General features: G+C 32.2%; 1 protein-coding gene across 1 annotated transcript; it reads right to left on the bottom strand.

Annotated features, from left to right (window-relative positions):
* Positions 1-432: 432 nt before the first annotated feature.
* LOC144422133 (uncharacterized) lies at positions 433-19314 on the bottom strand. Its single transcript, XM_078111969.1, has 34 exons — positions 19094-19314; positions 17046-17105; positions 16444-16461; positions 15215-15398; positions 14665-14789; positions 14471-14494; positions 13927-14113; positions 13583-13707; positions 13176-13199; positions 12391-12577; positions 12060-12184; positions 11894-11917; positions 11011-11197; positions 10667-10791; positions 10500-10523; positions 9696-9882; positions 9366-9490; positions 9197-9220; positions 8393-8579; positions 8066-8190; positions 7900-7923; positions 7102-7288; positions 6759-6883; positions 6593-6616; positions 5794-5980; positions 5450-5574; positions 5283-5306; positions 3200-3386; positions 2870-2994; positions 2704-2727; positions 1881-2067; positions 1533-1657; positions 1060-1113; positions 433-491 (listed from the first exon to the last, which is right to left on the bottom strand). Exons 1-34 carry the CDS (start codon positions 19149-19151, stop codon positions 433-435), a joined length of 3582 nt encoding a protein of 1193 aa, XP_077968095.1. The 5' UTR covers positions 19152-19314.
* Positions 19315-19650: the final 336 nt, after the last annotated feature.

A 19650-nucleotide genomic window follows, 5' to 3' on the forward strand; every position in this document is an offset into this window, starting at 1 on the left:
TTGCACATATTTTAAGTCGTGAATAAATATGGAGATACAGAACATCCCTTTGCTTTCTTTGAACTTTGTAAATGTTCAATTCAAACGCGTCGAAGCATTGTAGGTTTGATGTATCGACAACTACATGTATTGTCAATTTATAAATATATTCACTAAGATAAAAAGGTAAATGACTAAATGCTTGCCTGTAGTTTCGCCAACAGTATTTCCTATATTAAAAAGTAATTTAAAGTTTTAAAAAATTACATTTTGTAGCTTCTGAATTCACATTGCATTTTCAATTTATATAGCAACTACGTAACGACTATATTACAACATCTATTTTACATGGACGTTTCATTCAAAATTAAAAAAAAATATATTGGTTCTGCTAACTAAACTATCCACAACATGACTTTCAAGTGTGATAAGCACAAAAACTTTATTTTAGCATTACAGAATGTTTACAGTGCCATTTGATATTAAAACATTTTGCTTACCAGAAGAAATATCTAAAAATAAATGAGATCAAATTAATGTGTGTGATTTAGATCAAATCAAACGTAACAAAACTTTTCGTTTTATAATGTACTCACGCATAAGTCCGTCAAGCTCTGAAAATAACATTGTAAATATATTAGTCATTTCCTGCTCTTATCAAGTCATAATAATATGACTCTGTTACATGAACATTGTATGCTCAATTTCTTTACAGTTATTTATAATGTGAGTGATATGGTTAAAAGTTTTCTTATTATTTATACGATTCAATACAAAGTCACAACTCTCCATAAATATTGTTCTGTAAATATCCGAGATACTATAGTAGGGATTATACCTGACAAGGGTGCTGTACAATGATTTAGGTAGTGATTGTATGTGAGATATGTTCGAGATACATATGTAGCCATGGTAAAATAAAGTAAATACATATTTTACGGGAAGGAGATCTATTGATAGTTTTGCTTGATTGTTGTTTTGTTCGTGCTGCTGCTGGGGAAATATTGCTTTCTTGAAGACTCTCCTATTTTATATGAAAAAAATTGAAATACTAAATACAATGTCATTAATTTCACCTACCTCCACCTTCTCCGCCGATGGAAATCTTTCCTCCTGTTAAATGAAAAGATTTTCCTTCGATTAAATCAATATACATTTATGTCAAAATCTGTAAATGACAATACTTTTAAACTCTATACATACGAATGGATAAATCCATTTCAAACTTTCTGTTAATGATACTGGAAGGCTGAGCCATTACTGCTATGAGTCCCGATATTTTATCAAAGATTTTATGCTTTTTTGAACACATGGGGACACTTTATCATGTCACAATTAGCCTCCTATTTGTCAGCACCATAGATTTGCGAACTTCATTTTTCATCTAATATATACAATTTCATTGAAAATTTACTTGCCTTCACTTTCGCTGCCAATTGAAATCGACCCCCCAGTCAAATTAAATCATTGATAATTAAGTTTGCCACGAAGTCGACTAGAGAAAAATACTATTTTCAAGTATTTCAGAAATGTTTTCATTATCTTGTTCGTACCTGGCCTCCATCCATTCACTCCGTAAACTTGATTCGCCCAAGGTCCGCCTTTACCATCACCTTTGCAAGATTTTGAAGGTCCGTATTTTTTATAGGTTTTGTGAGCATTAGGGCCAGTGGCGCACCTGAAAAATACATTTGTAAGTGAATTAATTACCCTCTGTGTTGTACTATGGAGTATTGCAGTACTAGATAAATACAAGGACTCGAAAAAATTAGATAAAACTTATGCAATAAGAAAACTTATCCGTTTTGATACGAAAAGACTCATTTTAGAAATAAGATTATTTGTATTATGAAATATAGATATAAAGCAATTTCTAAAAAAAGGTCGACTTTAACTCGTACCATCCTCCATTTTGAACTGAGAAGACTTTGTATCCTTTATCTGAAGCGACCTTTGCACATTTCTGAATCGCATTTGAACGTCTTTGATAGTTTCCCTTCAATGTTGGAAAACGACCATCAGCCTGTGGTATTGCTCTGCGTCCTGTATCTTTGAAGCAACCGATTGATGCATACTTGAATTGGGAGCCTGTTAAATGAAAAACATAAAATTTAAAATACAAATAAATACATGCACAACATAAATAACTTCAAATTATATGGAGGTATTTGCTATAAGACTTCTAGCCCTAGTAACGACGAAATCCTTGCACTTTGGATTGCTTTTTTAATAAATAACGTCTGCAGGTGTGTTATCAGTGCCACGGCTTTAAATCGACATCAACCAAATGACACAGGGTTGATGTTTTCGAATTGGTAATCATATTCCGGCATAAATTAAGTTATCGTATAAATATCGTATAAATCTGTTCGAAAAATAACTTTACTCTTGCGAATTGACTATGATTTCAAAATTGTTTATAATGAATAATTTGATCAACTGATTGGATTTAGATTAACAATGTATCTTAATAGTGCGTCAAAGTTTAATTTATTGCATGTATTTATTGCATTATACAACAAATTAGCGGGGTAGTTATATATATAATTGGACATTGTGTAATGTAATTATAAAATTTTAATTTATTTCTTCTTGTATTACAAGAGAAAATAATAGTATAATTTGATCTAATCCGTACACAAAAATTTCGTGCAACAACAAATATAAGTAGAAGGGAAATTAATGAACGTGTTAAGAGTTCAAACGAATAAAGACTTTGCTTACTTGTCTCAAAAGATATTTGTCCGCCTGTAAATGAATATGAAAAATTAATTTCATGTTTATTTGTGCCCGTTTTCTATAAATAAAGGGACATCAATATAAATATAATATTTAAATTACTCTTTTATATATCTCGATATCTATGTTTATAAACTTTGCAACATCTTACCTGGCCTCCATCCATTCACTCCATAAACTTGGTTTGCCCAAGGTCCGCCTTTACCATCACCTTTGCAAGCGTTTGAGGGTCCGTATTTCTTATAGGTTGTATGAGCGTTAGGGCCAGTAGCGCACCTTCAAAATACATTCATGTTTATAATAATCCATTTATACCCTCTTTGTATAGAGTACCACAAAAATACAGACACTCAATAGAACGCAATAAAAAATTATTATTACCTATTCTGATATTAAAAAGTTTAATTTGATAATAGAAATATTTATATTTTGAAATATAAACGAGAAGCAATTTCTAAAACAAATCCATTTTAAATCTCACCATCCACCATTCTGAACAGAGAAGACTTTGTATCCTTTATCTGAAGCGACCTTTGCACATTTCTGAATCGCATTTGAACGTCTTTGATAGTTTCCTTTCAATATTGGAAAACGACCATCAGCCTGTGGTATTGCTCTGCGTCCTGTATCTTTGAAGCAACCGATCGATGCATACTTGAATGAGGAGCCTGTGAAATGTAACAGATTCATTATATAAAATTCCCTACTAAATACATGAACAATTTTATTCAACTTAAAGTTATTTGCGATGTTCTTCTCAAACCAATTGCAATCGGACTTTCAAACATATTGACATCGGAATCTTGAGAGTTTAGCAGGATATGTATGATTATACTTCGTTTTTAAACAGACGCCATCGAAATACACATGTGGTATGAAATATGAATTTTTCCGGTCTGTTCTAATTCTACATAAACTAGCTACTCTGTGGAAACAGATTATGCTACTCTCATCTAACTCATACTCGTCAATTATAATCCGACTGAATTCAGGGCCATTGTAAATGATTTATTTTGAAAATAAACTAACTTTTCTTTTGTTAAGAAAATGTGGATAAAAACTATCTACAGTGAATATCTTGATCGAATGATTTACGTTTGATGATTAATATATATTGAGACCGCATCAAAGTTTAATCTATTGCAAGTAATATAATATTATAAAAATAAAGCGTAGTTATATTATTAATTAGGCATTGTGTGATGTATGTACCAATTATTTTTATATTTCTTCATTCATCAGACGAGATAATATAAATATTACTTACTCGTTTCAAATGATATCTGTCCGCCTATAGATAAATAAGAATAATTAATTTCATGTTTATTTGTGCCTATCTTGTATAAATAGACCGATAATAACAACAAAAAAAATTATGTTATTTTTTTTATATTCCGGTATATATTTCCATAAACTATGTAACATCCTACCAGGCCTCCATCCATTAACACCATACACTTGGTTCGCCCAAGGTCCGCCTTTACCATCACCTTTGCAAGCGTTTGATGGTCCGTATTTCTTATAGGTTGTATGAGCGTTAGGGCCAGTAGCGCACCTGAAAAATACATTCATATTTATAATGATCCCTTTCTACTCTCTTTGTATAGAGTACCACAAAAATACAGACATTCAATAAAACCTAATAAAAAATGATTATTACCTATTCTGATATTGAAAAGTTCCGTTTGATAATAGAATTATTTATATTTTGAAATATAAACGAGAAGCAATTTCTAAAACAAATCCATTTTAAATCTCACCATCCACCATTCTGAACAGAGAAGACTTTGTATCCTTTATCTGAAGCGACCTTTGCACATTTTTGAATCGCATTTGAACGTCTTTGATAGTTTCCTTTCAATGTTGGAAAACGACCATCAGCCTGTGGTATTGCTCTGCGTCCTGTATCTTTGAAGCAACCGATCGACGCATACTTGAATGAGGAGCCTGTGAAATGTAACAGATTCATTATATAAAATCCCCTACTAAATACATGAACAATTTTATTCAACTTAAAGTTATTTGCGGTGGTCTTCTTAAACCAATTGCAATCGGACTTTCAAACATATTGACATCGGAATCTTGAGAGTTTAGCAGGATATGTATGATTATACTTCGTTTTTAAACAGACGCCATCGAAATACACATGTGGTATGAAATATGAATTTTTCCGGTCTGCTCTAATTCTACATAAACTAGCTACTCTGTGGAAACAGATTATGCTACTCTCATCTAACTCATACTCGTCAATTATAATCCGACTGAATTCAGGGCCATTGTAAATGATTTATTTTGAAAATAAACTAACTTTTTATTTGTTAAGAAAATGTGGATAGAAACTATCTACAGTGAATAACTTGATCGAATGATTTACGTTTGATGATTAATATATATTGAGACCGCACCAAAGTTTCAATTATTGCAAGTAATATAATATAACAATGAAGCGTAGTTATATACATAATGAACATTGTAAATGTATGTAAAAGTTTCATATATTGCTTAATTTATTAGAGAAGAAAATATTATATAACAACAAAGTCAACAATAAAGACTTTACTTACTCGTTTCAAAAGATATCTGTCCGCCTGTGAATGAATATGAATAATAAATTTCATGTTTATTTGTGTTTATCCTGTATAGATTGCATGACTTTAATAACAAATAAAATATTTATGTCACACTTTTTCATATTCCGAAATATATGTTTATAAACTATGTGACATTTTACCTGGCCTCCATCCATTCACTCCGTAGACTTGGTTTGCCCAAGGTCCGCCTTTACCATCACCTTTGCAAGCATTTGAAGGTCCGTATTTCTTATAGGTTGTATGAGCGTTAGGGCCAGTGGCGCACCTGAAAAAAACATTCATGATTATATTAATCCTTTTTTATCATCTTTGTATAGAGTAGTACTACATAAGTACAGACAGACAATAGAACTTTATAAAATTTGTGCGATATGATTATTTATCTATTCCGATATTGAGAAGTTAATTTTAAAAATAAAACGACGTGCATTTTGAAATATAAACGAGAAGCCATTTCTAAAATAAATCCAACTTCAAATCTCACCATCCACCATTCTGAACTGAGAAGACTTTGTATCCTTTATCTGAAGCGACCTTTGCACATTTCTGAATCGCATTTGAACGTCTTTGATAGTTTCCTTTCAATGTTGGAAAACGACCGTCAGCCTGTGGTATTGCTCTGCGTCCTGTATCTTTGAAGCAGCCGATTGATGCATACTTGAATGAAGAGCCTGTAAAATGAAAACATAAAGTTTAAAATACAAATAAATACGCGCACAACATAAAAAACTTCAGATTATATGAAGCTATTTGCTGTAAGACTTCTAACCATAGTAACGACGAAATCCTTGGATTTTGGATTGACTTTTTGATAAATAACGTCTGCAGGTGTGTTATCAGTGCCACGGTTTTAAATTGACATCAACCAAATGACACAGGGTTGATGTTTTCGAGTATGATTAGTTCTTTTCCTGTATGTTCTACCTTTGAATTGTTAATCATATTCAGGCATAAATTGAGTTCATATCGTATAAATTTGTTCGAAAAATACCTTTACTCTTGCGAATTGACTATGATTTCAAAATTGTTTATAATGATTATACAACAAATAAGCGGGGTAGTTATATATATAATTACACATTGTGTAATGTATTTATTAAATTTTAATTTATTTTTTTCTTGTATTACAGGAGAAAATAATAGTATAGTTTGATCTAATTCGTACACAAAAAGTTAGTGCAACAACAAATATAAGTAGGAGGGAAATTATTGAACGTGTATACGGTTATGTTTGGGTTACAATCAGAATATTAAGAATTCAAAAGAATAGAAACTTTGCTTACCCGTCTCAAAAGATATTTGTCCGCCTGTGAATGAATATGAATAATTAATTTCATGTTTGTTTGTGCCCGTTTTTTATAAATAAAGGGACATCAATATAAATATAATATTTAAATTACTCTTTTATATATCTCGATATCTATGTTTATAAACTGTGCAACATCTTACCTGGCCTCCATCCATTCACTCCATAAACTTGGTTTGCCCAAGGTCCGCCTTTACCATCACCTTTGCAAGCGTTTGAGGGTCCGTATTTCTTATAGGTTGTATGAGCGTTAGGGCCAGTGGCGCACCTGAAAAATTCATTCATGATTATAATAATCCTTTTTTATCATCTTTGTATAGAGTAGTACTACATAAATACAGACAGACAATAATACTTAATAAAATTTGTGCGATATGATATTCATCTATTCCGATATTGAGAAGTTAATTTTAAAAATAAAACGACGTGCATTTTGAAATATAAACGAGAAGCCATTTTTAAAATAAATCCAACTTCAAATCTCACCATCCACCATTCTGAACTGAGAAGACTTTGTATCCTTTATCTGAAGCGACCTTTGCACATTTCTGAATCGCATTTGAACGTCTTTGATAGTTTCCTTTCAATGTTGGAAAACGACCATCAGCCTGTGGTATTGCTCTGCGTCCTGTATCTTTGAAGCAACCGATTGATGCATACTTGAATGAAGAGCCTGTAAAATGAAAACATAAAGTTTAAAATACAAATAAATACGCGCACAACATAAAAAACTTCAGATTATATGAAGCTATTTGCTGTAAGACTTCTAACCATAGTAACGACGAAATCCTTGGACTTTGGATTGACTTTTTAATAAATAACGTCTGCAGGTGTGTTATCAGTGCCACGGTTTTAAATTGACATCAACCAAATGACACAGGGTTGATGTTTTCGAGTATGATTAGTTCTTTTCCTGTATGTTCTACTTTTGAATTGTTAATCATATTCCGGCATAAATTGAGTTCATAACGTATAAATTTGTTCGAAAAATACCTTTACTCTTGCGAATTGACTATGATTTCAAAATTGTTTATAATGATTATACAACAAATAAGCGGGGTAGTTATATATATAATTACACATTGTGTAATGTATTTATTAAATTTTAATTTATTTCTTCTTGTATTACAGGAGAAAATAATAGTATAGTTTGATCTAATTCGTACACAAAAAGTTAGTGCAACAACAAATATAAGTAGGAGGGAAATTATTGAACGTGTATACGGTTATGTTTGGGTTACAATCAGAATATTAAGAAATCAAAAGAATAAAAACTTTGCTTACCCGTCTCAAAAGATATTTGTCCGCCTGTGAATGAATTTGAATAATTAATTTCACGTTTATTTGTGCCCGTTTTTATAAATAAAGGGACATCAATACAAAATACAATGTTTAAATTACTCTTTCATATATCTCGATATCTATGTTTATAAACTGTGCAACATCTTACTTGGCCTCCATCCATTCACTCCGTAGACTTGATTTGCCCAAGGTCCGCCTTTTCCATCACCTTTGCAAGCGTTTGAAGGTCCGTATTTCTTATAGGTTGTATGAGCGTTAGGGCCAGTGGCGCACCTTAAAAATACATTCATGTTTATAATGATCCCTTTCTACTTTGTATAGAGTACCACAAAAATACAGACACTCAATAGAACGCAATAAAAAATTATTATTACCTATTCTGATATTGAAAAGTTCAGATTGATAATAGAATTATTTGTATTTTAAAATATATTCGAGAAGCCATTTCTAAAATAAAGCCCATTTTAAATTTTACCATCCTCCATTCTGAACTGAGAAGGCTTTGTATCCTTTATCTGAAGCGACCTTTGCACATTTCTGAATCGCATTTGAACGTCTTTGATAGTTTCCTTTCAATGTTGGAAAACGACCATCAGCCTGTGGTATTGCTCTGCGTCCTGTATCTTTGAAGCAACCGATCGACGCATACTTGAATGAGGAGCCTGTGAAATGTAACAGATTCATTATATAAAATCCCCTACTAAATACACGAACAATTTTATTCAACTTAAAGTTATTTGCGGTGGTCTTCTTAAACCAATTGCAATCGGACTTTCAAACATATTGACATCGAAATCTTGAGAGTTTAGCAGGATATGTATGATTATACTTCGTTTTTAAACAGACGCCATCGAAATACACATGTGGTATGAAATATGAATTTTTCCGGTCTGTTCTAATTCTACATAAATTAGCTACTTTGTGGAAACAGATTATGCTACTCTCATCTAACTCATACTCGTCAATTATAATCCGACTGAATTCAGGGCCATTGTAAATGATTTATTTTGAAAATAAACTAACTTTTCTTTTGTTAAGAAAATGTGGATAAAAACTATCTACAGTGAACAACTTGATCGAATGATTTACGTTTGATGATTAATATATATTGAGACCGCATCAAAGTTTTAATTATTGCAAGTAATATAATATAACAATGAAGCGTAGTTATATACATAATGGACATTGTAAATGTATGTAAAAGTTTCATATATTCCTTAATTTATTAGAGAATAAAATATAATATAACAACAAAGTCAACAATAAAGACTTTACTTACTCGTTTCAAAAGATATCTGTCCGCCTGTGAATGAATATGAATAATAAATTTAATGTTTATTTGTGTTTATCTTATATAGATTGCATGACTTTAATAACAAAAAAAAAATATTTATGTCACACTTTTTCATATTCCGAAATATATGTTTATAAACTATGTGACATTTTACCTGGCCTCCATCCATTCACTCCGTAGACTTGATTCGCCCAAGGTCCGCCTTTACCATCACCTTTGCAAGCATTTGAAGGTCCGTATTTCTTATAGGTTGTATGAGCGTTAGGGCCAGTAGCGCACCTGAAAAATACATTCATGTTTATAATGATCCCTTTCTACTCTCTTTGTATAGAGTACCACAAAAATACAGACATTCAATAGAACCTAATAAAAAAATATTATTACCTATTCTGATATTGAAAAGTTCAGTTTGATAATAGAATTATTTATATTTTGAAATATAAACGAGAAGCAATTTCTAAAACAAATTCATTTTAAATCTCACCATCCACCATTCTGAACAGAGAAGACTTTGTATCCTTTATCTGAAGCGACCTTTGCACATTTTTGAATCGCATTCGAACGTCTTTGATAGTTTCCTTTCAATGTTGGAAAACGACCATCAGCCTGTGGTATTGCTCTGCGTCCTGTATCTTTGAAGCAACCGATCGACGCATACTTGAATGAGGAGCCTGTGAAATGTAACAGATTCATTATATAAAATCCCCTACTAAATACATGAACAATTTTATTCAACTTAAAGTTATTTGCGGTGGTTTTTTTAAACCAATTGCAATCGGACTTTCAAACATATTGACATCGGAATCTTGCGAGTTTAGCAGGATATGTATGATTATACTTCGTTTTTAAACAGACGCCATCGAAATACACATGTGGTATGAAATATGAATTTTTCCGGTCTGCTCTAATTCTACATAAACTAGCTACTCTGTGGAAACAGATTATGCTACTCTCATCTAATTGATACTCGTCAAATATAATCCGACTGAATTCAGGGCCATTGTAAATGATTTATTTTGAAAATAAACTAACTTTTCTTTTGTTGAGAAAATGTGGATAAAAACTATCTACAGTGAATAACTTGATCGAATGATTTACGTTTGATGATTAATATATATTGAGACCGCATCAAAGTTTTAATTATTGCAAGTAATATAATATAACAATGAAGCGTAGTTATATACATAATGGACATTGTAAATGTATGTAAAAGTTTCATATATTCCTTAATTTATTAGAGAAGAAAATATAATATAACAACAAAGTCAACAATAAAGACTTTACTTACTCGTTTCAAAAGATATCTGTCCGCCTGTGAATGAATATGAATAATAAATTACATGCTTATTTGTGTTTATCTTGTATAGATTGCATGACTTTAATAACAAATAAAATATTTATGTCACGCTTTTTCATATTCCGAAATATATGTTTATAAACTATGTGACATTTTACCTGGCCTCCATCCATTCACTCCGTAGACTTGGTTTGCCCAAAGTCCGCCTTTTCCATCACCTTTGCAAGCGTTTGAAGGTCCGTATTTCTTATAGGTTGTATGAGCGTTAGGGCCAGTGGCGCACCTGGAAAATTCATTCATGATTATAATGATCCTTTTTTATCATCGTTGTATAGAGTAGTACTACATAAGTACAGACAGCCAATAAAACTTAATAAAATTTGTACGATATGATTATTCATCTATTCCGATATTGAAAAGACAATTTTAAAAATACAACGACGTGCATTTTGAAATATAAACGAGAAGCCATTTCTAAAATAAAGCCAACTTTAAATCTCACCATCCTCCATTCTGAACTGAGAAGACTTTGTATCCTTTATCTGAAGCGACCTTTGCACATTTCTGAATCGCATTTGAACGTCTTTGATAGTTTCCTTTCAATGTTGGAAAACGACCATCAGCCTGTGGTATTGCTCTGCGTCCTGTATCTTTGAAGCAACCTATTGATGCATACTTGAATGGGGAGCCTGTAAAATTAAAAAAATGAAATTTAAAATACAAATAAATACGTGCACAACATAAATAGCTTCAAATATATGGAGGTATTTGTTATAAGACCTCTAGCCCTAGTAACGACGAAATCCTTGGACTTTGGATTGACTTTTTAATAAATATCGTCTGCAGGTGTGTTATCAGTGCCACGGCTTTAAATCGACATCAACCAAATGACACAGGGTTGATGTTTTCGAGTATGATTAGTTCTTTTCCTGTAAGTTCTACTTTTGAATTGGTAATCATATTCCGGCAAAAATTAAGTTCATATCGTATAAATCTGTTCGAAAAATAACTTTACTCTTGCGAATTGACTATGATTTCAAAATTGTTTATAATGAATAATTTGATCAGCTGATTGGATTTAGATTAACAATATATCTTAATAGTGCGCCAAAGTTTAATTTATTGCATGTATTTATTGCATTATACAACAAATAAGCGGGGTAGTTATATATATAATTGGACATTGTGTAATGTATTTATTAAATTTTAATTTATTTCTTCTTGTATTACAAGAGAAATTAATAGTATAATTTGATCTAATTCGTACACAAAAAGTTAGTGCAACAACAAATATAAGTAGGAGGGAAATTATTGAACGTGTATACGGTTATGTTTGGGTTACAATCAGAATATTAAGAATTCAAAAGAATAGAAACTTTGCTTACCCGTCTCAAAAGATATTTGTCCGCCTGTGAATGAATTTGAATAATTAATTTCACGTTTATTTGTGCCCGTTTTTATAAATAAAGGAACATCAATACAAAATACAATGTTTAAATTACTCTTTCATATATCTCGATATCTATGTTTATAAACTGTGCAACATCTTACTTGGCCTCCATCCATTCACTCCATAAACTTGGTTTGCCCAAGGTCCGCCTTTTCCATCACCTTTGCAAGCGTTTGAGGGTCCGTATTTCTTATAGGTTGTATGAGCGTTAGGGCCAGTAGCGCACCTTAAAAATACATTCATGTTTATAATGATCCCTTTCTACCCTCTTTGTATAGAGTACTACAAAAATACAGACATTCAATAGAACGCAATAAAAAATTATTATTACCTATTCTGATATTGAAAAGTTCAGATTGATAATAGAATTATTTGTATTTTAAAATATATTCGAGAAGCCATTTCTAAAATAAAGCCAATTTTAAATTTTACCATCCTCCATTCTGAACTGAGAAGACTTTGTATCCTTTATCTGAAGCGACCTTTGCACATTTCTGAATCGCATTTGAACGTCTTTGATAGTTTCCCTTTAATGTTGGAAAACGACCATCAGCCTGTGGTATTGCTCTGCGCCCTGTATCTTTGAAGCAACCGATCGATGCATACTTGAATGAGGAGCCTGTGAAATGCAAAAAAATGTTTAAAGTACAACAATTGAGTACATGCACAACATAAAACAGCTTCAAAGTATTTTCATTCATCCTTATCAAATTAATTGCAATCGGACTCTCAAACATATTATCATCGATATGTTGAGTTAGTAGGGATTTTCTCTTGAAAATAATTAACAGCAGGATATGTATGACTATACTTCGTTTCAAACAGACATCACCGAAATACAGATGTTGTCTTTAATATGATTTTTTCGGTTGGTTCCAATTCTAAATAAACTAGCTACTTCGTGGAAATGTTATCCTTATAATTCGACTAAATTTAAAGCCATTGTGAAATGATTTATTTTGAAAAACAACTAACTCTCCTTTTGTTAAAATATGGATTAAACCTTCTACAGTGAGTAATTTGATCGAATGATTTACGTTTGATAATTATTATATATTAAGATTGCATCAAAGTTTAAATTATTGAAAGTAATACATGATAATAAAGCGTAGATGTATACATAATTAGGCATTGTGTGATGTATGTATCAAATTTTTTTTTTCCTCATTTATCAGGGAAGCAAAATATAGTAGAACAAAAATATAGATAATACTTACTCGTTTCAAATGATATCTGTCCGCCTGTAAATGAATATAAATAATTAATTTCATGTTTATTTGGGTACTCCCGAAGTATGTGAACTAAGAAGGCTGACTCCGGAACGTAGTATGTGTACCAGGTTAGGGTTAGGCCATAATTTTATTCTCTTTTTTTTCCTTTTTTTAGTTCTATTACGAGTTCGAGAACTAGCCAAGTGACTCCCGTAATATTTGTACCTGTTATATTGGCCTAACCCCAACCTGGTACACATACTACCTTTCGTTGTCCGCTATCTTAGTACTTTGGGAGTACCTTTATTTGTGTCTATCTTTTATAAATAGACCGACTTTAGCAACAAATAAAAATTTATGTTACTGTTTTTTATATTTCGGAATATATGTTTATAAACTACGTGACATTTAACCTGGCCTCCATCCATTCACTCCGTAGACTTGATTCGCCCAAGGTCCGCCTTTACCATCACCTTCGCAAGCATTTGAAGGTCCGTATTTCTTATAGGTTGTGTGAGCGTTAGGGCCAGTGGCGCACCTGAAAAATACATTCATAATTATAATAATCCTTTTTTATCATCTTTGTATAGAGTAGTACTACATAAGTACAGACAGACAATAGAACTTAATAAAATTTGTGCGATATGATTATTTATCTATTCCGATATTGAGAAGTTAATTTTAAAAATAAAACGACGTGCATTTTGAAATATAAACGATAAGCCATTTCTAAAATAAATCCAACTTTAAATCTCACCATCCACCATTCTGAACTGAGAAGACTTTGTATCCTTTATCTGAAGCGACCTTTGCACATTTCTGAATCGCATTTGAACGTCTTTGATAGTTTCCTTTCAATGTTGGAAAACGACCATCAGCCTGGGGTATTGCTCTGCGTCCTGTATCTTTGAAGCAACCGATTGATGCAAACTTGAATGAAGAGCCTGCGAAATGAAAAAATTATAATTTAAAATCAGTGCAGCTCACATATTGCCAATGATTGTTTTCAAACGACACTCTAAGTTGAATTTAAACCACAAAATCATCAATGAGTAAGAGCAATTTACGTTCGTTTTGCATCAAGAATTAAAATGAAGTATGAGACTCGTGTAATGCGTCGACCTTTTGCAAAAATCCTTATTAAGAAAATCCAAAAGGCAAAATATTACCATAACATACTATGTGTTTTCTTGAAAATAAACTTAAATTAGTTGTACTCTATAACATGGAAACAACGAATTTTTCAAGTGATATGAGATAAACCTTTGGTTAAACTTGGAATATTTTGAGGAATCACTTACTTGTTTCATGAGATATCTTTCCTCCTGCAAATAAATACAAAGTTCATGATCAATTTTGTCAATGATTGTTTTGTAATAAGATAACTAGATTTTTAGATTGCATAAATAAACAGACTTTAACAATGGATATAATGTTTTCATTAGTGTTTACTATTTCGACATCTTCTGCGTTTATGGACTGTGTAACATCATACCTGGCCTCCATCCATTCACTCCGTAAACTTGATTTGCCCAAGGTCCGCCTTTACCATCACCTTTGCAAGCGTTCGAAGGTCCGTATTTGTTATATGTTGTATGAGCGTTAGGGCCAGTTGCACACCTTAAAATAAATTCATAAGTTTAACAAGAAAAGCAATACTCAAACATATGGACACGAAGGCTAATACGAAGTAATACTAAATTTTTCACAGAACCTTATCAAGAACTCTTAAACTGGCCACCAGTTTGCTGAAATGCTATCGCGGAACCGCCACACCAAGCGCAATTCTTAATTTCGATGACGTCATCCTACAAAACTTCAAATTGGAAAAACGAATCCTATAAAGCCCACAGAAAGTTTTGAAATAATTATCGGTAGTAGTCTTCTAGCGACAACAACAATCTTTAACCACTGAAATAGTCTGTAGTTGGAGAGAAACGCATTTTTTTTGACAGCAACAACGAGAATTTAACAAAGCAGTGCATAGGTTCATTTCGTGCCCAACAAGAAGTCATTTCTATAATGAAGCCAATTTTAAATCTCACCATCCTCCATTCTGAACTGAGAAGACTTTGTATCCTTTATCTGAAGCGACCTTTGCACATTTCTGAATCGCATTTGAACGTCTCTGATAGTTTCCTTTCAATGTTGGAAAACGGCCATCAGCCTGTGGTATTGCTCTGCGTCCTGTATCTTTGAAGCAGCCGATCGAATTGTATGCAAATGCAGCTAAAATATAGGTTAGAATAATTTATCAGAGCCGATAGAGACGACAACTGCATGTTGTGTAGTCTGCAGAGCGCTGTTCCATAGATAGAAAGTTTGCAGCATTCTGTAAACTTTTCAACTATCGTTCATCAAGATGCTATAGATGTATGCTAGTATAGATACAGGCACAAAATACACTTTTTTTAAATTACTGCTGCTAGCTTTCGTTGTGTTTGCACCGGTTCTATAGAACCGTCTCACGGAATTTTATGAGATCAGCGAACCGGTTAGCATTACTGGTTACCGCCAATGCTCTGTTTGTGACAGAACCGACTGAAAAATAGGACTTTTGTGATGGAATCGGCTAACAAAAAAATTGAATACCACCATTGTGTTCAACATATATTGGATTGACCATAATATATCATATATATAGATTTCTAAAATTCCAAAATAATGAAAAGAGGGAGAATTTATCTAATAAGATATATATAAATAATTTGTTCATATTATGGCTAATTTATGATGCAAGCAATAATACTTGCCGCCACCCTACATTATTTTTCGCAATTATACATTATTATTTGAATGCCTAAGACACGCAGCCTTTGAGTGAAAATAAATCAAACGCATTTTGAAAAAAAAAAAACTAAAAATTCTGTTATGGATGAATGTTGTGAAGCACAACAGTGGATGGTTATTGCATATGTTGCTTATGTGCAACCGATATGTTTGCAGCACAAATTATGAAATTAATTTAAAGTATTTAATGTAAAAATTATTAAAAGTAAACTCATAAATAGAAATTAGTCGTATATTTTCGAACACTTTTAATAACATTTAAAAAACAACATCAAGTTTAAATTGTTGAATAGTCGATTGTAGTTTACAGCCAAGAAATGTCCAAAAGGTTATAGAAATCACAATAAGTTTTTTTCGCAGTAAGCTTCATCTTTGGCAGTTTTTAGTAAACACTGAGTATTTAAGTATACCGTAACCAACTTATAATAAAATGAAATAAAGAAATAATCTAAAACATTTTTCGGGTATAGACGTTAATACTCACAGCGCTTTTCACGAGATTCTGTAAAATTTAAAACGAAACAAAACATAAATTCTTATTCCAGACATATCGAAAACTGGGGACAAAATATATAGGAAAATCCAAAAACCGATATAAAAGCATTGACTTTATCATTAACTATTTACACATTATTATCATATTACGCAAATTTAATTGATTACTAATCGATTTCTGTTTAAAGTGTGCATTTGAACTTACATACGTTATTTTATATCTGGTCGCGGTCAAAAATGCATAGTAATATACATTTGTTTAAAATTTTGGCCGCAATTCATTAAAATTGTTATCTATGATTTGTATAGATAAAAATATATTACACAGACCAGCGGCAGGACTACGAATTGCGATGAAACCGACTTGATTTTCACAGCTTTGAAGCCGATGAAGGCAAAATTTGCAACTTGCTGAACAGGAGTTCTAATTGACAATAATAAGTGGAGATTGCGTATTTTTAGCCGAATGACTCCTATTATATTCCCGTGTTAATCCGGGAACTTCAATCGGTTGTACGTGCCATTACAGGAATCAATTTGTTTGAAAGTTCATTAAAATATTTTAACAAGTGCATATATAATTTTTCTGACCTTCGAGATCATCAAATTCATCGTGTTCGGTTAATGTCAGTTTGTTCGACGCTTCTTCGCCTGAAATATATAATGAAAGTGAAGCGTTGAAATAATCGTTTCTATTTAATATGATGAGAGAACATACGCCCATAAGTATCACATATATATATGAAAAAGCCCAAAATCATTTCAGAAGTTAAATCTAAATAGAATAAGGCGTAGGGCGAAAAACTGTAACAGCAATCAAGCGCCTGCGTAAATAACTCCACGATAACAAGCCTTCAATAATTACTCTTTCAGTGCGAATTTTACTATTACGCTCAGCCGACCGACCATTGGTCTAAGGCTGAGCAAAAAAAAATTAGGACAGGAACTTCTGGTAGACTAGAACTCTTCAGTTATCGCTCATCTCCGAGCGCCGGAATTGCAAACTATATATTTCGACCTTGACTGTACATTTGAACCCATGTGTATATCCGCGTGTTCAATCTATAAGAGGGTGCTAAAACCCATGGGTTAGGGTTAGTATGGGTTCAAATATCCGTGAAACAAAAAAACTTCCATCGGTGCAATAGTATGTAGGTGCAATTGTCATGGGTTCAAATGTACGGAAACCACTTCGACCTACACAGCTATCCAAGTTAGGCCGGCATATCTCTCGTATTTTTCTATCTGGAGGTTGAAGTTTGCTTCGCATTGGCTTCTCAAACTACATTGGCATGTTTTTACGGACAACGCTGTCTATATGTTACATTACATCCGCATCATTTAATAATAACGGAAATTGTTGCCAAAACACGGCAATTATTCTTTGTCGAAAACAGCATTCAACGCATGCAATACTACATTTAGGAACTTCGTTTCAGTGTGCTGCGAGTCTTTGAAATATGAATTCACAAATTATTGACTTCGTTTGTCAAAAAAATGATATTGCCTTTTTTTAGCACGAGCGGGTAAGATCTTATCACTTACACAATCTATTTATGATATATCATTCTATATACCATATTTCCCGGCTAATAAGTCTACCCGGCAAATAAGACGATGTCTATTTTTAGCACTAAAAAAGGTTTTTTTTCTATATAGCCCTCCAATAAGACGGGTTGAAAAATTACTTCTCTGTTGGTCAGTTGAACACTAATATGCGCTAATAATTTTATATGGTAATAACCAGATCATATTTATTTGGTAGAATCATACTCACAGAATTAACTATTCTTAATAATGAAGTGGTAATTTTAAGTTAAAAAGCAATCATTTTGAACAACCTATTAACCCGAACGTTGGAATAGCCTTTGAATAGGGTGTAATAGGTACTGCACTGTAAGTCCATGGGTTTGTTAACAGCTGTGTTTTCTTGTCTGTGTCGTTTTCCGTGGAATCAGCAAAACGGAAGGGTCATAAATCTTTTTATCTCGGTGGTCTTGTTCTCTCTTTAAAGTACCGATAATAACGGGCGGGCGTAAATAGGGAGTGCTTCATGACACCAGCCAGTTATGATTGCAAGAGAGTTTTTAAAAAGAATATGACAAATAATAGCTGCCAGTGCAAAGTTAATCAAATATCATGATTGGCAGACTCTTTGGCGTCATGAGTACATGATAAAATATATTGAAATAAATATAAGGTTATCACAAATCATGCTTGAGAAGACTCCTGCAAAAAATCCCCAAAATCAGGCCGAAAAATTGGGTATAGAAAAGCGACTTATTAGCCTGGAAATACGGTATGTACAATAAATATATAAAGCAAGTTTTGCTACTTCAAACCTTCAACATTTTATGGTTATGCAATGTTGTTTGTGACGAGACCTGGGTGACAAGTATGCTTGCAGAAAATGAGTTCAAGAGTGTGTAAAAATATAGGAAAAATTTCTTTAATCATGAACAAGAATACCAAAATTTTTACTATGTGAAAGGCAAATCCGATTATTTTTGCAAGGGCATAAGCCATAAATTATTACCATCGATCGCTTCGAAATTTTGCTTTAGTATAGTCGAGTTACAAATTGTTTTCTACTGCATAATTCAATCCAATATTCAAAAACAAACGATTGCATTACTTACAATTGGTCTCTAGTACGAAGACGAGTATCGGCAAACCGATAGCAAGAAAAAATTTCATCTTCAAATCTTCCCTCTTTTCTCGATTTACTTTTCGATACTCTTATTGATATTTGAAATTTCAAAACAACTGACCTGGTTCTAGGCCAGAATACTTTCAAAGCCATCACCATCTCTAATTTATTGCTTTCTAATAGGATGTTTGAATCATACTTGTGTTTTCAAATTTTTCTGTCTATTCCGTTTAAATTTTTTGAACTTATATTTTTTATTATCTTAAATGCTATTTCAGCCGGGAGATGACGAAATGTATGAATAATTTTCAACAAGTAATTTTTACTTGATATTTATATATTGTATAAATATTCATTATTCAATAGGAAGTTTATGCTTCCGTTTATTTACAAGTGTTAATTTTGTAAAATAAAATCTTGAAAAAGACCTAAATCTCATGTGAAGGTTTCACATCGGAAATTGTTGTTTACATCGTTTAATCATCATGTATTTTTCAAAATGTATTTCTCAATTTTATTCAACTTGACATATACCGGAAAATAATC

The sequence above is a fragment of the Styela clava genome, chromosome 4, assembly GCF_964204865.1.
Source record: "Styela clava chromosome 4, kaStyClav1.hap1.2, whole genome shotgun sequence".
NCBI lineage: Eukaryota > Metazoa > Chordata > Ascidiacea > Stolidobranchia > Styelidae > Styela > Styela clava.

Excerpts from the sequence above, each read along its gene's own strand:
- LOC144422133 (XM_078111969.1), bottom strand. The coding sequence starts at position 19,151 with ATGAAATTTTTTCTTGCTATCGGTTTGCCGATACTCGTCTTCGTACTA. Across the intron at positions 13,708-13,926 it reads TCAGTTCAGAATGGTGGATG|GTGCGCCACTGGCCCTAACG; the intron begins GTGAGATTTAAA and ends TGTATTTTTCAG. Across the intron at positions 3,387-5,282 it reads ACAGATATCTTTTGAAACGA|GCTCCTCATTCAAGTATGCA; the intron begins GTAAGTAAAGTC and ends TACATTTCACAG.